Here is a 16,858-nt window from a genome sequence, read left to right on the forward strand (position 1 = left end):
GTAAATAACAGGAGGGTGTCCGTCGTAATTTACAACATCAATTAATTAACACGTATCAGCTATTACAGAATAGTAAAATAACCAAGAAAAACCATATATGAAAGTTGGGGTCTGAGTCAAACTTTGAAACTTTCTAGAGCTGTAAGTTTTCTTAGTGACTATACTGTACAACTCAGGTTATGTCATAGCTGGACTAATTTTGGTAGCACAGTCTTCCTTCAATTTTTCCTAACACTTTCAAAGCTGCTCACTAAAAATTTCATACTGGGAAATTCACATTGCCCATCTGTTCTATACCACATGAGCACACAAACAGTTGAGGGGTGGGGTAACCCAAGCCAAGTCAAAACCTATTCTTGCCAGCACCAACTGCTACTAGATAAGATCACATACTTACATTTCAATGGATTCATAAATGGAATTACAAACATACCACACATTTTTTTATTTTACAAAAAAAAAACAAAAAAACAAAAGTGTTCTATATACATCTCTCTCTCTCTCTCTCTGCGGGCAAAGGGGTGTCATTGTTGAAAACATTTCAAATTAAGAACAGGAATTTAGAGGAGTGGTAATCACAAATTACTAGTCTTGGAGGAAAAAAGAATAAGAATGTAAAACTTTTTTAAGCTCTGGTTAACACATACTGTAATGTACTCATCTTTGTACGTTCCTCAAGGTCATTTTATATCACTGAAAATAATTAGTGAATTTCTTTCTCAGGCCTTCTGTTACACTCGCATAGCCAAAGTCTCACTAGATATAACTGAGACAGTGTGTATGCATGAATTTTATTTTTCCAAGTGCTTTGGATCAGGCATTACCAGGCATAGACAGAGATTATTCGATGTTCACTTTACAAATGTAGGAGAAAACTGCAGCTAGTCTCATTATATTGTTTTGGTTGGATGAAAAGTAACAATATCATCAAGTGGAAAAACCTTCACACACTGCTATTCAAAACCTAAACACAGAGAGCAGTCCAATTTGAAAGGCAGTTTTGTTGTTCCTAAATAGGAGAACATAGGAAATTGTTTTTAAAGAAGAGGAATCAGTCAATTAAACAGTATGATTATTACAAAACCTTATACAGCTCTCAACACTCTACTTTACAATGGTAAAATATCCCTAGAAACTCTGAACTGATAATGTATTTGACATGAACCTTCGGCCTGGCTTATTCATAATCATTTTTATTGCTTTGACAATATTATTTTAACAGTGTGATTTCTAAGTAGATATCTAACTAACACAGATTTAAATAAAAATATGATATCCAATTATTTAATGTAAATTTATATTCATCACATAATAAATTATTTGAAGACTTGAGGGCTCAAGTATGAATATGAATTATTTCATATATTGTAAAACACAAATACTCATTCAGCATTTTATTTTGCTCCCATAACAAATTAACAGTATAAAAAAAAATTAAGAAAATTGTAATAGTGTGGAAAGTAGATTAGAGTTACATTAAAGATGAATTACTACTGCAAAATAAAGATATTATGAAAAATGTCACACTCATCTACTATATAATAAAACACTAAGGTCTGAGTGTCCAAACTCTTTTGAGAAATCTGATCAGTTTGGGGTTGGGGTGATCAGTCAGTTTGGCATTGGGGACACGACAAAAGAAGAAGTACTAATGTGTGATACATGTGGAGGAGAAAAAAAAGTGGAGGAGGCACTGCGAGAGAGTCAACATTAAAGACAGGAAGTACAAAACCGGACAGGAGGTGAAAATGATGCCTCGAAAATAATGACAAGAGTCTGAGAAGCAGGCTTTAAGAGAATGTGCTTGAGAAAGGAACAGTGCCGAGAGCACAAACAAGGCAAAAAAGAGCAAATATGATTTAATTATTCTATTACTTGTCTTCAAAAGGTACCATGGCTAGTTTAGTATTTATATGTATTAATATCAGTAGATGTTATAAAAATCTACATAAAACAAATATACTCTTTTAAGTCCATACGAAAATAAATATGTGGTGTTAAGTGTGCTTTGCCTTTACAGTATTTGGGAAAGCAACATTTTACAGGATCAGATAAAGCCACGGCTGATGAAGACAAGCGTGAACACAAGACAAAGCTGATTGTGGCAGGCTCAGATATACATTCCTGTAGCAAATTATTAGGAACACCTGTACACCTGCCTATGAACGACCTTATTTAATGCACCAATCATGTGGCAGCAGTACAATGCCTAAAATAATGCAGATACAGATCAAGAGCTTCAGTTTAAGGTCATAACACACACCATAAAAGGGGAACAAAAATCTGAACCCAGTAATTTTGACCCTAGGCATGATTTTTGGTGCCAGACTTCCTGGCTTGATTATTTCTGTAACTTCTGAAATTTTCGTAAACGGTCTCTAGAGTTTATTTTGAATGACATATTTAAAAAATAAAAAAATCCAATAAGTGGTGGTCCTGTTGATGAAAGAGGTCAGAGGAGAATGGAGAGACTATTTTGAACTGACAGAATGGTTATCTGTGTTACCGTAGCCTTTCTGTACAACTGTCGTAAGCAGAAAAGCATCTCAGAATGCATAATACGTCTAATCTTAAGGTAGATCGGCTACAAGAGCAGAAGTTCATACCATACCATACCATATTTATTTGTTGAGCGCTTAAAACACAGCATTACAACTGACCAAAGCGCTGTACAGTTACAACAAACAGGACTAAAAGCAAAATATTAAAAATAAACATTAAGAGAGAATTAAAACAGAGATACTAAAAACAGGTCAAGGGACCAAATAAAATAGAGACAATAGCAAAAGGCAAGTGGAAAATGAAACAGGTTAAGAATTAAAAGCCAATGTGAAGAAGTGCGTTTTAGGCGAGATTTGAATGTGGCGACTGAAGCGGCTTGCCTAACCACTAAGGGCAGGGAGTTCCAGAGCCTGGGTGCACAGACGGAGAAAGCCCTTTCACCGCGAGCTTTAAAACGTGCCTTGGGAACGGTTAGGAGCAGCTGATCTGCGGATCTAAGAACACGAGGGGGATTGTGACAATGGAGCAAGACACTCAAATAGGCGGGGGGCTAGACCGTTTAATGCCTTATAAGTTAGGAGGAGAATCTTAAAATCGATTCTGAATCTAACCGGCAGCCAATGTAGGGTTTTCAAAATCGGTGAAATGTGTTGGATTCTGCTACTTCCAGTTAGAAGCCTTGCAGCCGCATTTTGAGCCAGTTGGAGTCTAGAAAGCGTGGCTTTACTGATACCAAAAAGGCAGGAATTAGAGTAGTCAAGCCGGGACGTAATGAATGCATGAATTACTGATTCCAGGAGGTGGTTAGAAAGAATAGGCTTGAGTTTGGCGATTCGCCTTAGATGGAAAAAGCAGGATTTTACTGTGCTGTTGACTTGAGCATCCATTTTCAGGAACGTATCCATTTTGATTCCAAGATTGGAGACAGACGAAGTTACTGGAATGGGAAGAGAAATGTTGGGTTCCACTCCTGTCAGCCAATAACAGAAAGCTGAGGCTGCAATGGATAAAGGCTTACCAAAACTGAACAGCTGAAGACTAGAAAAACATAGTCTGGTCTGATGAATCTCAATTTCTGCGGAGACATACAGGTGGTATGGTCAGAAGTTAGCACCAGCAGTATCAGTCTATGCATCCAATCTGCCTTTTATCAACAATCCAGGCTGGTGGTGGAGGTGTAATCGTGTGGAGAATGTTTTCATGGCAAATGTTTGGCCCGTTAATAACAATCAATCATCACTTAAATACTATAGCATATTAGAGTATGGTTGTTGACCATGTGAATTCCCATCATGGCCACAATTTAGCCATCTTCTAATGGCTACTTCCACCATGATAAATATTCCAAGTCAAAAGCAAATGTCATCATAAACTGGTTTCATGAAGGTTACAATAAGTTCAGTGTTCGTTATTGGTCCTCCTAGTTATTGAATCCAGAAGAAGCCTTTTTTAATCTTATGCACCAGCTAAATCCTTTTAAAATGACCAAAGTTCCCCCTTCATTCACATCAAACTGGTATTATTTTAAATGTGTTCATTTACACAGATTTTAACCTGTCTATTATTCATATTACTAGCAGAATACCCGCGCTTCACAGTGGAGAAGTATTGTGTTAAAGAAGTTATGAAAAAGAAAAGGAAAATATTTAAAAATAACGGAACATGATTGTTAATGGAATTGTTTTGTCATTGATATGAGTGTTGTTCTCATATCTATATATCTATATCTATCCTGCTCAAAAAAATTAAAGGAACACTTTGAAAACACATCAGATCTCAATGGGAAAAAGAAATCCTCCTGGATATCTATACTGATATAGACTGGGTAATGTGTTAGGAATGAAAGGATGCCACATCGTTTGATGGAAATGAAAATGATCAACCTACAGAGCCCTGAATTCAAAGACGCCCCAAAAATCAGAGCGAAAAAATGATGTGGCAGGCTAGTCCATTTTGCCAAAATTTAATTGCTGCAACTCCAAATTGTACGCAGCACTTTGTATGGCCCCTGTGTTCTTGTATACATGCCTGACAACATCGGTGCATGCTCCTAATGAGATGACAGATGGTGTTGTGGGGGATCGCCTCCCACATCTGGACCAGGGCATCACTGAGCTCCTGGACAGTCTGAGGTGCAACCTGGTGGCATTGGATGGACCAAAACATAATGTCCCAGAGGTGTTCTATTGGATTTAGGTCAGGAAAGTGTGGTGGCCAGTCAATGGTATCAATTCCTTCATCCTCCAGGAACTGCCTGCATACTCTCACCACATGAGGCCAGGAATTGTCGTGCACCAGGAGCCACTGTACCAGCATAGGGTCTGACAATGGGTCCAAGGATTTCATCCTGATACCTAATGGCAGCCAAGGTGCCTTTGTCAAGCCTGTAGCGGTCTGTGTGACCCTCCATGGATATGCCTCCCCAGACAATCATTAACCCACCACCAAACTGCTCATGCTGAATGATGTTACAGGCAGCATAATGTTCTCCATGGCTTCTCCAGACCCTTTCACTTCTGTCATGTGCTCAGGGTGAACCTGCTCTCATCTGTAAAAGCACAGGGCACCAGTGGTGCATCTGCCAATTCTGGTATTCTATGGCGAATGCCAATCGAGCTGCATGCTGCTGGGCAGTGAGCTCAGGGCCCATTAGAGGACATGGGGCCCTTGGGTCACCCTCATGAAGTCTTTCTGGTTGTTTGGTCAGAGACATTCACACCAGTGGCCTGCTGGAGGTCATTTTGTAGGGCTCTGGCAGTGCTCTTCCTGTTCCTCCTTGCCCAAGGGAGCAGATACTGGTCCTGCTGATGGGTTATGGACCTTCTATGGCCCTCTCCAGCTCTCCTAGAGTAACTGCTTGTCTCCTAGAATCTCCTCCATGCCCTTGAGACTGTGCAGGAGACACAGCAAACCTTCTGGCAATGACACGTATTGATGTGCCATCCTGGAGAAGTTGGACTACCTGTGCAACCTCTGTAGGGTCCAGGTATCGCCTCATGCTACCAGTAGTGACACTGACTGTAGCCAAATGCAAAACTAGTGAAGAAACAGTCAGAAAAGATGAGGAGGGAAAAATGTCAGTGGCCTCCACCTGTTAAACCATTCCTGTTTTGGGGGTCATCTCATTGTTGCCCCTCTAGTGCATCTGTTGTTAATTTCATTAACACCACAGCAGCTGAAACTGATTAACAACCCCCTCTGCTACTTAACTGACCAGATTAATATCCCATAAGTTTCATTGACTTTATGCTATACTCTGATTAAAAAGTGTTCCTTTAATTCTTTTGAGCAGTATGTGTGTGTGTGTGTATATATATATATATATATATATATATATATATATATATATATATATATATATATATATATATGACAGCAACACTCATCACTCACAACAGTGACAAAACAATTACACTGACAATCATGTTACGTTATTTTCAAAATGTTTCCTTTTCTTTTTCATTACTTCTTTAACACACTACTTCTCTGCTGCGAAGCGCGGGTATTTTTCTAGTATATATATACATATTACATACATACATACATGTGTACATATATACACACACACATATACTATGGGGTGCCAAACAGGCAAATACATTGATTTTGTGAATATATAAAGTCAAAACTTGAATATATAAAGTCAGCGTCGGTATATATAAAGTCAAACTTGTTTCTGAATATATAAAGTCAAAAGTTGAATACATAAAGTCATTGCTGGAATATATAAAGTCAAAACCTGAATATATAAAGTCAGCGTCGGAATTTATAAAGTCATTCCTGATTATATAAAGTCAACATCGGAGTATATAAACTCGTTCCTGAATATATAAAGTGAAAGTCAAAATATATTGATTGAAACGACTCTGAACTGAAGTAAGTTAACAAAAACGTATTCAGAAAAATAAATTAAAAAAACACTGTTCGTTTAATGTTTTGAAAATGATGCATGCGCCCTGCCAAGGATTGGTTCCTGCCTTGCCCAGTGTTGGCTGGGATTGGCTCCAGCAGACCCCCCGTGACCCTGTGGTCAGATTCAACGGGTTGGGAAATGGATGGATATTCCAGCGCTGACTTTGTATATTCCGACGCTGACTTTATATAATCAAGTTTTGACTTTATATATTCGGGAATGACTTTATATATACAAGTTTTGACTTTATATAGTTAAAATTTAGTCATCATTGCATAACTTTTTCTTTACCATACAAATTTAAAGACTAAATTCAACTTCCATTCCTACCAAAGATATTTCTGGAGACTAAATAGAATCTACTTATATCCAAATTCGAGCTATTGAGCTGTCGCCTGCCTGCCTGAATAAGTCACCCTCGCTTCGCTCTTACTTTTTTACCGTTCATTTAATCATGGCGGAAAAATTATAAAATGGAAGGAGGATTACACTGAGTATGGTTTTACCAAAACAATTATTGATGGCGAATCGATTATTCATAAAGCTTCAATTGGTGATCTGTTTTTCTGTGTTAACCTCATATTTTTTCATACTTCTTATCAAACCAAGGGTGTGCGAGGGTAAAATGAATCGGGAAGCGCTGATTAATGTAATCGGTGTACCAGGAAATCATGCATTGACAGAAGTTCCCCTTTGCTTGTATTGCAAAGTGTGATTAAATGTGTGATTTTTTAACGCATTATGGAGCACATGCATCGAAGCTTCTCAGCTGTGCTTGTGCTAAGAAAAGGAAACATTTTAAAAATAACGTAACACGATTGTCAATGTAACCTTTTGTAAGTAGTGCCTGAAGGATTCAGTGTGGAGAAACTGTAGAGACAGCGTGTGTATTAACTTGTGGATTTTTCTGTGAGTATTTGGTGGCAGCGCCACAAAGTCGCTTCCGTAACACTGCGTGCGTTAGCTGCGGAGCTCAGCTCAGAGTGAAATGAGGTGAATGGGAGGGGAGATGATGACGTGACTCCCCACCCGCCTTAACTGTCAATCCCCCACAAACACAGTCTCTCAGAATTTGCATAAGCACAGCCGTTCACGTGCAATTTTAACTTAGTTACAAAGTAATCAAAACTCTCGTTTATATCCTGCGTCCTCTCATTAAACTTGTATCCCGCATTACCCGTGGGCATGACAAACGCCAGCGGCAGCCTGTCTATGAACTTAATTTAAACTTTAGGTTTACACCGTGCTTTGTTTCCGAAGTAGCAGCACTCATGAATATGGTTGTATATGTCACTCGCTCGCTTCTTATTGTTTCGCTGCCTTCTCAATTATATAATGCATGTTTTCTTCAGCGCTTTTTGGAGCTCTTCCTGGTTTTCTACGCACTGCGTTGACAGTCAGTTCATGTGATTACGTGGGAGGAGTGATGATGTCACACGAAACTCCGCCCCCACAGCTTTTGAGCTCAACTCCATTACAGTAAATGGAGAAAAATACCTTCCAGTTATGACCATTACACGTAGAATTTCAAAATGAAACCTGCCCAACTTTTGTAAGTAAGCTGTAAGGAATGAGCCTGCCAAATTTCAGCCTTCTACCCAGACGGGATCTTGGAGAATTAGTGATGAGTCAGTGAGTAAATCAGTGAGTCAGTCAGTCAGTGAGGGCTTTACCTTTTATTAGTATAGGTGTGTGTGTGTATATATGTACACGTGTAATGAAACCTGCTTAACTTCTGTAAGTAAGCTGTAAGGAATGAGCCTGCGAAATTTCAGCCTTCTACCTACACAGGAAGTTGGAGAATTAGTGACGTTTGGAAAATTCAATATGGTGGCTTTCAAGCTCAACTCCATTACAGTAAATGGAGAAAAATAGCTTCTAGTTATGACCATCACGTGTAGAATTTCGAAATGAAACCTGCCCAACTTTTTTAAGTAAGCTGTAAGGAATGAGCCTGCCAAATTTCAGCCTTCTGCCCACACGGGAACTTGGAGAATTAGTGATGAGTCAGTGAGTGAGTTAGTGAGTCAGTCAGTTTGAGGCACTTGTTGTGAGTTCTCGGGGTAGTCTGGGCAGAGCAATAATAAGATTCTTTTCTACATTCAGTCTGTTCCTTTGTGTGGTTTTTATTTGTGCCAAAGGTGAGAAAGTCTTTTCAAATAAATAGGCTGATCCAAAAGGTAAAAATTCATTAGGAGCATATTTGCCCAGCTCAGGGTATTCCTTTTCCACATTACACCAGATCTGTATTAGTTTCTCCTCTATATGTTTCATCTTCAGGCCATAATCTGAGGTCACCTTCATCAACTGTTTCTGCAGTCTGATAAGGAGGTTGCTATTGTTCTCAGTCAAAATGAAAGGATTCCTAACCTAGTCCAGTTTAGCAGATTTGTATTTAGTGTCAGTGAATTATGAGTTCAGTTAACTCTCAAGCTTGATTACATGTGCCTACTGTCACACACGTGTGAATAGGAGGCAGGGTGCACTAACGCTCTTTCTAAGTTCCCTGCAGACCTTTCCGGGAAATCCCACAAGGAGCCATTGCCTTGACTCGGGACACCCCACTTCAGGTCCCAGCCCCGAGGACAACATCACTTCCGGCCCCGGAGACCATAGACATAGAATTACAAGATGCCACATGACCAGCAACATCATACGTCAACGTCATATTGCGAGTGGCACTGCTGTGGAGTGAAGTAATGGATAAAGCTGCCTCACGCATGTGCTGCTTGGGATTGTACAAACCACTGTACGCTCCAAACCAGATCCCGGGGGTTTACATTTCATAGGAAAGGCTGAACAGGCTCAAGTTAGCCTCCATGCAACGTTTTGGCTAAACGTTGTTAGTCACTTAGTCAGTTTGTTCGGGCTGAGATTGGTTGAGATGATGTGTTTTTTTCATAAGGAGTGCATTGAGGAAACACAGTTTGAAATTGACAACCATCATTTTATGCTCATGTCTTTAGTTCTGTCCGTCTTCCACAAACTAAGGCTGCACCATATTGCCAAACTGAAGACCCTCAAATTACAGAATCTGAGTGTGCGAGAGGAGTGCAAGTCTGTAAGAGATCAGTGAGGTACGGGGGAGCAAGACTGTGGAGAGCTTTAAATGTTAAGAGCGGTATTTTGTATTGTATTCAGTAGTGAACAGGGAGCCAGTGAAGTTGAGAGAGAATCGGTGTAGTAGGTTCAGTGGATTTAGAACAGCAGGTTATTATCCCGGCAGCAGAATTTTGAAGAAGTTGTAAGCGATGGATACATTTTTGTGGGATGCCGGATAGAACAGCATTACAATAATCTATACATGAGGTGACGCAGGCATTAACCAATACTTCAGTACTGTGTTGCGTAAGAACAGGACGAAGTCTAGAAATGTTTCAGAGATTGAAAACAGCAGTCTGAGAAATGTTACTTATATGGGAGGAATTAAATCATTTCCATTACTAGCGTATAAATGGATATAAATAATTGTATTTAAACGATTCACCAAAATCTGTTGTATGTAAACGATACTCTTTTAAACGTCATTGTTTCTTCATCAGGAAACCCAGTTTCCACGCCTACCTGTATTAGTTTAAACGGTACTTTTGCCACTTGCACTGTGGCGGATGCGCTGACGTATCGTGTCGACTGGGCAACACAGTGAATATGGCATCTATCTATATATGTCTATGCTGAGGACGACATCACTTCCGGCCCTGGCCACCCAGGGACGACATCATTTCCCCAAGACTTCCTATAAAGCCTCACTCCCCTCCTCTGGAATTCAGTTCTGTTTTGGACGGTCTTGTAAACTTTACTTGCTACCAAACCTTTGACTTTTGCAGCCAGGAACACATTATACGGGTGGCTACCTCAAACCTTTACAATGTCTCGGGTCTCTTCTTGTCACACTACACCCTTTCACTACTAGAGTTTTGTCTGTATCAATGCTGGTAAAATTGGCACCAAGTCCTTGGAACCAGGTCACACCTCCACCCTTACACTTGGCCTTTCACAATTAAACCTTCCTCATGAATCCATTCAGCTTGTCGTTTATATTCAGGATGAGTGTGTCCTTACCTTGTAATGAGAAACCAGCTTCACTGAGTTTTGCAAACACATCAGCAAATCATGCCAGACATGCTACCCACTGTGTGTCTTTAAATAGAGCAGCATGTGTGTGCACGAAGGTGCATAGCTCTACACAAAGTTCAAACAGTCTGACCAGCATTTAGCCACGTGACAGCCATCGGATATCAATATGAAGTAGTTGTTCATGTGTTGATCCACAGTCTTGGAAAAAAAAAAAAAAACTTTGAATCAATCTGTGATTTACAAGTCTGGACTGGAAGATGGTAATCAGTTTAAGAGCTTCTGGAAAAAGCAAAATTTCATCCTGGGAACAAAGTTCTATCTATCTAACCGCATTATTGAAAATGGTGTTTAACTCAGGCCATATTCTTTTAATGGCCAGTGCCTCCCAGTAAATATTACAGTGCATCCATACTATGTCCAGATTTACCTTCCTGACAAGCCCAGACAGCCTGTGCAACCTCCCTGTCATCACTAATGCCCCATCATTACATACGTGAATGTACATTTTCCAATCAATCAATCTGACCTTAAAAAACAAAGAAAAGTCTTTTACTTTAAAAATATTTTCACTTGCAAGACACTTAACAGGAAAGACAACAAGACAGAATACACTTTTATGACAGACTTATACAAATAACATCTAAACAGTTGTGTCTAGGCACTAATGTCTATTCGTCTAGTTGCAATGCAAACTGACCTGCTTGTTTCAGTTTATATGCCAAAAGGAGACATTATAGGCAATTTATCAATCCACTGGCTGAAGGTATCATTTGTTGATGGAACCATCTTAAGAGTATCACCCTGCTTTTTATCAACCACCATCTCCACCAGAATTATGGAGACAAGAAGAATAAGCTCCTCTGCAACAGAATAAAGTTACTTTAACTTAGCCACAAGTAGCAAATACTGCAAGAGCTTTGGCAGAGATTATTTTGACTTAGATTGAATTCTGACAAATTTTCATTGGAAAAAGTGCATCCTACCAACAAAGAAGGGATGATTGGTGCAGAGGTGCCATTATGGATGGGCTGTCTTCATGGAAATGTTTGCTAGTATTTCATCAACAAGTAGATCATTACAGCTACGGCGGACCTGCACCTTTTAAATCCATAAAAAACATGAAAGCCCTAGGAACTCACAATATGTATCAATCAACAAATTATCTTTTCTCAGTCCCAGCAAGTGGAGTTACAAGTGACCATTCCAGAGGGGAACTAAATGAGGCATGTACTGTACAGTAACGTAGACAGGGGACTATGGAGAAAAAATGTGGCAGAAATTAACTTCACTACTTATTTACTTATACGTTTATTATGTTGTAAGCAACAAATATAGCGAACGTGTTTTGACACAAATTTACACATCAGGTACCCCTAGTGGTACGAATACTCCTGGTTGGGAAACAGTCCACTACATACGGTTTTAACAAACTAAATTCATAAGTGCAATTATATACAATTCATTTTTGACAGCAACCGCCGCTGACCAGCATCTTGACGAAAGCAGTGGACCACTGGTGGCGCAGACAGACACACATCTGGCCAATGTATGCGTAGGTACTCACGGGAAAGTGTAATCAGACGTAGAGTGTGTGCAGATGGAAGCAGTGGAGCACAGCTGGCACAAATACACATGCTGACATGTTAGACCACAGCACACGCAGCCACGCCTTCAGACACAGAAGACCCACATATATTTACTGCACAAACTATAAAGGAAAGTTGTAAGACAACAATATCTATATTACACATCTATATCCACATTTGAAGCGTCTGTTTGAGGTCATATTAATACCAGCTACGCTACATTATTTAAAAGAGGATATCTTACCTGGCACTTCTTCAGTCCCTTCCAATAGCATGTCCTTAGTGAAACTCGAGATATGACCAGTAAAGGACGACAGGCTGCCGCTCACTTGGCCCAGCGACTGGCCGAGGCCAGAGCCAATCCCCCCTAACCAGGATGTCATCGTTTTAATGCCGGTCGACAGAAACGCAGGGGGAGATGTTTTGGTGTTTTATTTTTTTTAAGTCCACAAGTTGCGTCGCCCCTGTCTACAACTGCACTTCGCCCGGTGAGTCACGCATCGATAAAAGCGCCATTCCACAGAAAAGTACAAGTACAAAAAGAAAGCCTACAAACGACCCGGCAAACTAAGATAAGCGATAGCTGCCAACTCGACGACTGCCATGTCGGCCCTTGTCTCGTTCTCTCAGGGGGGACGTGGACAGCCGCCCCGCGCGGCACCCTGGGCCATTGGCGGACCAACAAAACTTCCACTCTAGTGTTCGCGCTGCTTTCTCTGGCAGTTTTCATTCCAAAGAGGCGTGTCTTCAAGCCGTCGCGCAGGGAAGTTTATTTTATTCGAGCATCATTTAACTGATGTTGTTTGTCAAGCACGGGAAGAAAAACCCTGCATATTCCAGAACAATTCAATTGCGGAGAGCACATGACGATTTCGTATATGACGATACAAATTTGATCGTCAATTACAAATTAAAAAAGAAAAAAACTGCCGACTGAAAACCGATCTATTAGATAATACGATTTCAGGGCAGGAAAGTGAGAATTCGTCCGGAGAAAGTCGGCTGACCCCACTATTCCACACATCAGACATCTGAACTTGCCGTTATCATCTCCTCATTTTTATTACGTCTGACTTCCGAGGGGAGGAGTTTTGCCCTCTACGTACACTGAAAACGCGCGTGTGTGAGGGCGGCAAAAATTAAAAACCAAGGAAGCGCGCCATGATCCATTAAGGATAGCTAACTAGGTTTCATTCAGGTACATTCTCATAGCTTTTGAAAAGAAAAAGTAATTAGCTATAACACAACTAAATTAAAATATTATAGCATTACACTGTTTAGTTTAATTACATAACTCTTAAGAAATGATTCCTTCAAACTAATGACAACACGGAGTGGGCAGTAAAGGCAAAGGTTACATTCTATTTGTTAAGTCTTGCCCAAGTAGATTATAAATGTCAAAAAACATAAGAGGTTTAATAACATAAAAGGGCTGCCCTTTGTCACCGATTCTGTTCATAACTTTTATGAACAGAATTTCTAGGCACAGCCAGGGTGTTGAAGGGGTCCGGTTTGGTGCACTCAGGATTGGGTCACTGCTTTTTGCAGATGATGTTGTCCTGTTTGCTTCATCAGGCCGTGATCTTCAGCTCTCTCTGGAACGGTTCACAGCTGACTGTGAAGCGGCTGGGATGAGAATCAGCACCTCCAAATCCGAGACCATGGCCCTCAGCTGGAAAAAGGTGGAGTGCCCTCTCAGGGTTGGGGGAGAGATCCTGCCCCAAGTGGAGGAGTTCAAGTATCTCGGGGTCTTGTTCGCGAGTGAGGGAAGAATGGACCGTGAGATCGACAGGCAGATCGGTGCGGCATCTGCAGTGATGCGGGCTCTGCATCGGTCTGTCGTGGTGAAAAAAGAGCTGAGCTGTAAGGCAAAGCTCTCAATTTACTAGTCGATCTACGTTCCTACCCTCACCTATGGTCATGAACTATGGGTAGTGACCGAAAGAATGAGATCGCGAATACAAGCGGCTGAAATGAGTTTCCTCCGCAGGGTGTCTGGGCTTTCCCTTAAAGATAGGGTGAGAACCTCAGTCATCTGTGAGGGGCTCAGAGTAGAGCCGCTGCTCCTCCGCATCGAGAGGAGTCAGATGAGGTGGCTCGGGCATCTGATCAGGATGCCTCCTGGACGCCTCCCTGGTGAGGTGTTCCGGGCACGTCCAACCGGGAGGAAGCCCTGGGGAAGACCCAGGACACACTGGAGGGACTATGTCTCCCAGCTGGCCTGGGAACGCCTTGGGATTCTCCCTGAAGAGCTGCAAGAAGTGGCCAGGGAGAGGGAAGTCTGGGCCTCTCTGCTTAAGCTGCTGCCCCCGCGACCTGACCCCGGATAAGCAGAAGAGGATGGAAGGATGGATGGAAAAAACATAAGAGATGATAGTGGATTCAAAGTTATAGTCACCTCTAACAGGCCAATTCGTTTTTGTTATATACTGAAGATATTTGGGTGCTCCATTTATGAATGTTACGGGGCGCATGCTCCAGCCACTGAAGGGACATCCCCGCCCCAGGGGTCATCCAAATCTGACATGATTTTATTGAGTGGTTACTGTTACCTGCACTGTTTATGAAAGTAAAGATACATGCCCTCTTTAAAGTCCAGTGTATTTATATAAAGATCTGCCATTTTGTGCATACTCCAGATACTGAGGGTGGCCAGAAACAGGTGGTCAAAGTCTATTTATACTGACTATCCACAAGGGACCACCAGGAGCATTGTCCAAATTAGCTTTGACTGGCATTGTCCGACCTCACTATTCTCTTCAGTCTCTTGTGGTTGGACATGCGGCAATGTCCATACTAGACCGTAATGCAAAAGGTTAGAACAGTTTTAATGGTGCCTCTGTAAAACATGGTGAGAATGGGAGATTGGAGGCTTGCTTGCTTCAGTCGCCTCCACAAATGTAGTCTATGTTGGACCTTTTTAGTTAGGCAATTGGTACAACTAGTCCATGTGAAGATGTCAGTAATGTGCACACAGACGAATTTGGCATTCTTTATAATCTCTACAGCAGAACCATTGATACAGAATGTGATGCTGCCATGGTGTTGTTTTTCCTTTAGTCAAGTATAGGAGTATAAAGTATAGGAGTAAAAAATACAGAAGCAGCCTTAAAGTAAATGACACTTAATATTTGGTTGCAAATACCTTGCTTGCAACAACTGCATCAAGCCTGTGACTTATGGGCATCACAAAATGGTTGGGTTCTTCCTTTGTTCTGCTCCTTTTTCAGTTGTTTTTTGTTTTGAGTGTTCTTTGCTCTTCGAGAGGTGAAAGGCTCGATTGTGCTAAGGTCTGCTGATTGACTTGGCCAACCTAAAACCTTTCACCTTCTCCCCACCTGAAGATGTCCTTTGTTGAGTTGGCAAGGTGTTTGGGATTATTGTCTTGCTGCATGACTAAGTTCCTCCCAATTAGTTTGGATGCATTTACATGTGAATTGGCAGACAGATTATTTCTGTAGACTTCTAAATTCATTCTACTGCTACCATCACAAAGCCCAAGCCCTGAGACCATCATGCTTAACAGATGAGCTTTTTAGTTTTGGATCATGAGCAGATCCTGCCTCCCTCCACATTTTGGCCTTTCAATCACTTTGGTAGAGATTAATTACAGGTGCTGGTCATAAAATTAGAATATCATGACAAAGTTGATTTATTTCAGTAATTCCATTCAAAAAGTGAAACTTGTATATTAGATTCATTCATTACACACAGACTGATGTATTTCAAATGTTTATTTCTTTTAATTTTGATGATTATAACTGACAACTAATGAAAGTCCCAAATTCAGTATCTCTGAAGATTAGAATATCAGTTAAGACCAATGCAAAAAAAGGATTTTTAGAAATGTTGGCCAACTGAAAGGTATGAACATGAAAAGTATGAGCATGTACAGCACTCAATATTTAGTTGGGGCTCCTTTGGCCTGGATTACTGCAGCAATGCGGCGTGGCATGGAGTCGATCAGTCTGTGGCACTGCTCAGGTGTTATGAGAGCCCATGTTGCTCTGATAGTGGCCTTCAGCTCTTCTGAATTGTTGGGTCTGGCGTATTGCATCTTCCTCTTCACAATACCCCATAGATTTTCTATGGGGTTAAGGTCAGGCGAGTTTGCTGGCCAATCAAGAACAGGGATACCATGGTCCTTAAACCAGGTACTGGTAGCTTTGGCACTGTGTGCAGGTGCCAGGTCCTGTTGGAAAATGAAATCTGCATCTCCATAAAGTTCATCAGCAGCAGGAAGCATGAAGTGCTCTAAAACTTCCTGGTAGACAGCTGCGTTGACCTTGGACCTCAGAAAACACAATGGACCAACACCAGCAGATGACATGGCACCCCAAACCATCACTGACTGTGGAAACTTTACACTGGACCTCAAGCAACGTGGATTCTGTGCCTCTCCTCTCTTCCTCCAGACTCTGGGACCTTGATTTCCAAAGGAAATGCAAAATTTACTTTCATCAGAGAACATAACTTTGGACCACTCAGCAGCAGTTTTGTCTTTAGCCCAGGCGAGACGCTTCTGACGCTGTCTCTTGTTCAAGAGTGGCTTGACACAAGGAATGCGACAGCTGAAACCCATGTCTTGCATATGTCTGTGCCTGGTGGTTCTTGAAGCACTGACTCCAGCTGCAGTCCACTCTTTGTGAATCTCCCCCACAGTTTTGAATGGGTTTTGTTTCACAATCCTCTCCAGGGTGCGGTTATCCCTATTGCTTGTACACTTTTTTTCTACCACATCTTGTCCTTCCCTTCGCCTCTCTATTAATGTGCTTGGACA

At 41.1% G+C, this 16,858-nt stretch overlaps 1 protein-coding gene across 2 annotated transcripts in view; it reads right to left on the reverse strand.

Annotated features, from left to right (window-relative positions):
• The window catches only part of trip11 (thyroid hormone receptor interactor 11), a 47,638-nt gene extending 34,575 nt beyond the window's left edge, over positions 1–13,063 (reverse strand). For both annotated transcript variants that reach the window (XM_039742280.1, XM_039742279.1), the window contains exon 1: positions 12,323–13,063. In XM_039742280.1, coding sequence (XP_039598214.1) covers positions 12,323–12,461 — 139 coding nt within the window. In that variant the 5' untranslated portion in view covers positions 12,462–13,063. The remainder of the gene's footprint in view (positions 1–12,322) is intronic.
• Positions 13,064–16,858: the final 3,795 nt, after the last annotated feature.

Source organism: Polypterus senegalus, chromosome 18 (assembly GCF_016835505.1).
Source record: "Polypterus senegalus isolate Bchr_013 chromosome 18, ASM1683550v1, whole genome shotgun sequence".
Classification (NCBI taxonomy): Eukaryota; Metazoa; Chordata; class Cladistia; order Polypteriformes; family Polypteridae; genus Polypterus; species Polypterus senegalus.